The 5,121-nt window shown below is 36.8% G+C and overlaps 1 protein-coding gene across 1 annotated transcript; it reads left to right on the top strand.

The window, feature by feature from the left end:
* Positions 1–725: 725 nt before the first annotated feature.
* LOC121788703 (protein CHROMATIN REMODELING 4-like) lies at positions 726–5,115 on the top strand (the record flags this gene model as incomplete). Its single annotated transcript, XM_042187325.1, has 6 exons — positions 726–1,323; positions 1,871–2,104; positions 2,443–2,544; positions 2,627–3,388; positions 4,205–4,297; positions 4,436–5,115. Coding segments are annotated over exons 2-6 (1,853 nt in total), but the record flags the coding sequence as incomplete, so codon positions are not given.
* Positions 5,116–5,121: the final 6 nt, after the last annotated feature.

Below are 5,121 nucleotides of genomic sequence, written 5' to 3'. Positions count from 1 at the left end.
ATTGAAATTTAAGTTAATGGTAATAAGGGGGTAATTAAATTTGTAATTAGGTGGTCTAATTTAATGCTTAAAATCTCTAATTTTATTCATAAAAAGAAATGAATCATGTTAGTTGGGACAACCCAAAAAGGGATGTGAATCACTTGAGATGGGACGGATGGAGTATCTTGAATCAGTCCAAACAATACTCTAGACAGAGGCATTCACTTTCTCAATCTTACATCTGTTTAGGTCTCATGTGTCTAATCAGAGGGGATAATTATTGATGTACTACCTTGTTTAACATTTCTGAAATATCTTCTCAAGCTTCATTCTAACGTATTCCTATAATTTTATTTCCTATGCATTCCATTTATTGTATTTGTATATGTTCCTTATTTTCTTCGTATGATTTTTGATAATAATTATGCCTACTTTATCAACAAAATTAACCTTGAATGAAAAACACTAGGATAAATATATTTTACTAAATGCTTATATCAATATCACAATCTTTAGTTAGAAAGAAGGTCGGGTTCTTTTTTAAATATGAGTTTCATTATATAAAAACAATTTTTTTAATAAAGAATCGATTTTCATAATTATTTTAGAAAAATCATAGTACTACTATCAATTCACCATGTCCATATTATAGCAGGCGTTATTCTTCCCACAAAATCGAACCAAGATTGGCAAAAATCTAAGCATGGAGCAATCAATAATTGCAAAGATGGTTGTTAAATCCAGAAGCATTTCACATTTACTACTAACATTTACCAGTAATAATTAGGAAAACACTTAACCAACTACACTTGATCGCGGCTATCCTATAACTGTGACTACAAACACGCCCATGCTTCTAAGAGGGGGAAAAAGAGGTGAAAGATTGAAGCTTGAAAATTGAAAATTGCAGAATGAAGAAAATGCGATTGAGGAAGGAAATGCGGAATTGGGGAAGCACAAGAGGAGGGAGACGAGAGAATCGGGGAGAGGAGAGAGCCACGTGTCGAGGCGGGAGTGGAGGAGGGGATGGGGGCTCGGTTCCCACAGCATTACATGATGCCAGTTTGTGTGTAACCCCCAAGTCCTATGACCCCGGCGAATCATAATTTGTATTCCTCTTTCTCTCTCTACATCGCCTTCTCTCTCTCTCTCTCTTTCTACTTTTATTTCTGCCCCTCTTTCTCTCTCTCCCCCCTTAATCTCGTTTCTCATATACCCTACCCCCCTTTTCTGCTTCACTCCACCGCACCCGCAATTCCCATCACTTGTTATTCGTGAAGGGGTAGGAAAGATTTGGTTTTTATTTGTTTCTGGGAGTTTTTGATCCACGCCTCAGATTAGGTGAGTGCTTGTTTCTTTCTGGTATACTGCTTTTTTCGAGTATTTCAACCGCAATCTCAGCTCAATATTGTTTCTTTGCAGCATATGATTTCTTGCAATATTGGCTTTTGCATGTCATTGATTGATTTCTAGCTACGATCAATTTCAGTGTGTAGGTGATTCTTGATTAGACAATGAGGGATATGGTTTCTGCATTTAGGTTATACTTCATTAGTGTGGGAAGGGGCTTTTTTAATCTGACTTAAATGAAATGCATTGTTGAATATGTGGATCCTGGTCCTAGATTACCTCATCTATTGTTTATTCTCTTCAGGGTTGAACAAATTTAAAGTCTTTTTGTTGATATGTTATGATGAATTTTGGATTGCATGAAAAGTTTCATGCTTTATAGTTCCCTATATAGACCTATTCAATTGTTGGAATATTTTGTAAGTGAATGAACTTTGTGCTGTTGTAAAAGTAGAAGAGCCCAGTTGTGTTTTTAGGTTTAAGCATGCCGAGTCAATGCTTTCGATCAATGTCCAACAACTATGTTGTTACGCTGCAGGTCATAAATGTATTGGCAATGAAGGAAAATGGTTCAGAGAATAGTACCATGCTTAATAGAAACTGGGTGTTGAAACGCAAGCGTAGGAAGCTTCCATCCGGTACAGTTAAGTCTCATGACAGTGAGAAAGTCTTCAGACCTGTAAGATTCTCATCCACTACTAGATTAAAGAATGGCCAAGAAGAGAGCGATAATCTAGAGCAGAATTCTGGGAAGAGAAAAGGCAACGATGGGGTTAGTGGAATTTTCATTTCCTTTTTAACTTCTTTATACATGTTGTTTCCATGAGCAACCCAGGGAACATGATTTGAAGTTATGGAGATAAGAATGTTCTCTATTAGATGCAAAAATGTTTTCTTGGCACAGCTGAATTTATCTCTTAGACAAAAAGGAATTTTATTTTTTATTGAATTTAATGCACTTATAAAATAACTGTTTTACTACGTTTTTTTGCATTAATGTTTCAGAGATTTATTGCGTGCAAATCTTTATGATATTACCCCAATCTGAATAGTACAGCTGTATGAAAACTATTGGACTAGATGTCATGCATCTTTGTTTTTATCGTACAGTATTATTACGAGTGCGTGGTCTGCGAACTTGGTGGAAAGTTGCTATGTTGTGATAGCTGTCCCCGTACATATCATCTTGAATGTTTAGACCCTGCTTTGAAGGTATGTTATTGAATAGCATATTTCCAAAGATTTTTAAACTTTTATTTCTTTTTTGCTTCATTTACTACTTTGAATTCTGTAGCGCATTCCAACCGGTAAATGGGAATGCCCAACCTGCGTTCAGCAACATTCTTGTGTGGAGAGCATGAATAATCTGGATCCTGTTTCAAAACGTGCACGGACAAAAATCAGTATTCGTAGATCAAAGACTGAAGCTGAATCATCTGCAACTGACAAGGTAACCGAGACATTTGATGCTCCAACTCTTCGGAAGAAACGGAATTCAGATAAAGGAAAATCTCCTGCATCACTTCGTAGCCAAACAACTGAGAAATTGGATTCTCCCTCCAATGACTTATGCCATAACGAACAGTTAAATCCAGCTCAAGATGGCTTTGTGGATGCTAGTTCATCTCATGATGTTAATGAAAAAGAGCAAGTTTCTCATGCACTTGTACAAGCGGTGAACACGAAGGCTTCCGTTAAGGGATCATTGTCGAAGAAAAAGAAGTCCAAAATGAATGTAGAATCTACTGATTTAAATCCTGAGGCATCTCCTGAAAATATTTCACCCCGAAGGAAACCTGTTCTTGCACTGGAAGCTGCTAGCCCAGCAACCAGAAAGAGAAAGCGAAAATCGTATTCTTACAATACTGAAAAGAGGCTTAAAATGATTAAGGGAAAATGTGGTTCCAAACCTTCTAAAAAAGGACTGGTCAAAGTCGGTGTTCAACGTTCAGGCACTTCAAAATCAAAGGGAAAATTTAAGATAGCTGGTGAAGATACTTCCTCAACTAATCAGGATATTAGGGCAGCCACGGCTGGTGTTCTTCCGAAGGATGAGGTCTTTTGCTTTCTTATATCATGATTCACTCTCACTAAAAATGTAGATACGCATTGGGCATCCTTAATTCTTTATGATATTTCATGCTGAAACCAGTACTTTTATATAAGTACAAACCCATATTGAAAGCCTTCTTGTTTTTGTACATGGCTTGAAGAATAAATGAAAAACCATGGGACTTAGAGTTCTCTTCTTAATACTCTGATCCCAAGTATCTATATTAAAATTTGAAATCCACCTTAAATGTAGGATGGTAGTGGATAATCCCATGTTGTGTTTTCTCCTTATTATATCTATTAAAATAATGTCAAATGCTTGCAAATTAATTATACTGATGATACATATCAATTAGTTGTTGAAAAGACAAAATAATCTGATTTGAGAAAACTGAGGTTATGCCTAATATGGTTGTTTTAGTTCACCATAAAAAGCAAGGTCAAAAGATAACAATTAAATTTGGGTTGGGAGTCTGATTATTAGCAGTAAGCGTCCTTAGCGACAGACTTCCATTTTGAGCTGAATCTTTCTGTTAAAAATGCATCAAAATCAAGCATCGTGCGGAAACAGTATGATTTGTGCGAAATTTCCTAAGTTCGTTGCATATAAGGGTTTATTCACAAAAGTCGTTTCCCCTCTGCATTTTACCTAGCCGTCAACTCGGTGTTGTTCCTACAGTCGATGTGTCTCTAAATGTTATGATGCATCTTGTTGTTGTGGATGCAAATGTTTTCCTTTTTTAATTCACCCACAAGTATTAATATATATATTCTGCATGCTTTTTCGGGTTCATCAAATGATATGATTCTTTCAATGCAGGACGTCACTGAAGAAGCAGCTCACGATTCACTTGAATCACAAGATGCTGTAAAAATCAACATTGAACCAGAAACTGCTACTGGAGTACATCAGGTTTAAAGGATGAGAGTCATGAGTCTTGTAGCAAAAGAGTTTGATATTTCTTAGATGCCTGTTTTATTCTTATACTAGTCCAACTATAACAGTGACTGACATTTTATCTTCAATTTTCTTATTATTTTATAATACCAGGTTGATCGTGTTGTTGGCTGTCGAGTTCGTGGAAATAACACTGATTCTGGTTGTAATGTGGTGGTCAATACTTCAGATTCTTTGGTTGCAGAAGATGTGAATAAATCAGAAGTAAATTTCAGCTGCCAAAGGCCTTTGGACGGAGGAAACATAGCTGAGGATCTTCATGATGCTGCTAATTGTTCTGATGAAGGGAGGAAGGCAGAAAATGGTTCGAATAAAGATAAGCTACAAGTATACAAAAGGTCAGCAACCAAAGAATGTAAAGGAAAAAAATTGGAGTCAGTGAGCGGAGAAATTGAAGGTTCTGATTCCTTTGTACCGGAAAACAAAAGTCAAGATGACAATATCTCATGCACCAATGCAGCAGAAACTTCCAAGAAGGTTCCAGAAGGTGAGAAGACTGATATGGTGTTGGACACATGTCCAGGTAATGATGATCAGAATGACAGCCAAAATCCTGGGATTTCAAAGAATTGTCAGACTGATGATGCCGCTGATGATAATGGTAGCAAAAAAGAGGTTGGAAAGGACATGAGAAAGAACTACGCTCTGAAAAGGAAACTTGTAGACTCTTGTTCAGCTGTCTCATATGAGTTTCTGGTCAAGTGGGTTGGCAAATCTCATGTCCATGACACTTGGATTCCTGAATCTGAACTGAAAGTTCTAGCTAAGCGGAAGCTGGA

This window comes from Salvia splendens, unplaced genomic scaffold, assembly GCF_004379255.2.
Source record: "Salvia splendens isolate huo1 unplaced genomic scaffold, SspV2 ctg1120, whole genome shotgun sequence".
NCBI classification, from domain to species: domain Eukaryota; kingdom Viridiplantae; phylum Streptophyta; class Magnoliopsida; order Lamiales; family Lamiaceae; genus Salvia; species Salvia splendens.
The sequence above is the reverse complement of the archived record's forward strand: the minus strand, read 5'-3'. Positions and strand labels throughout refer to the sequence as shown.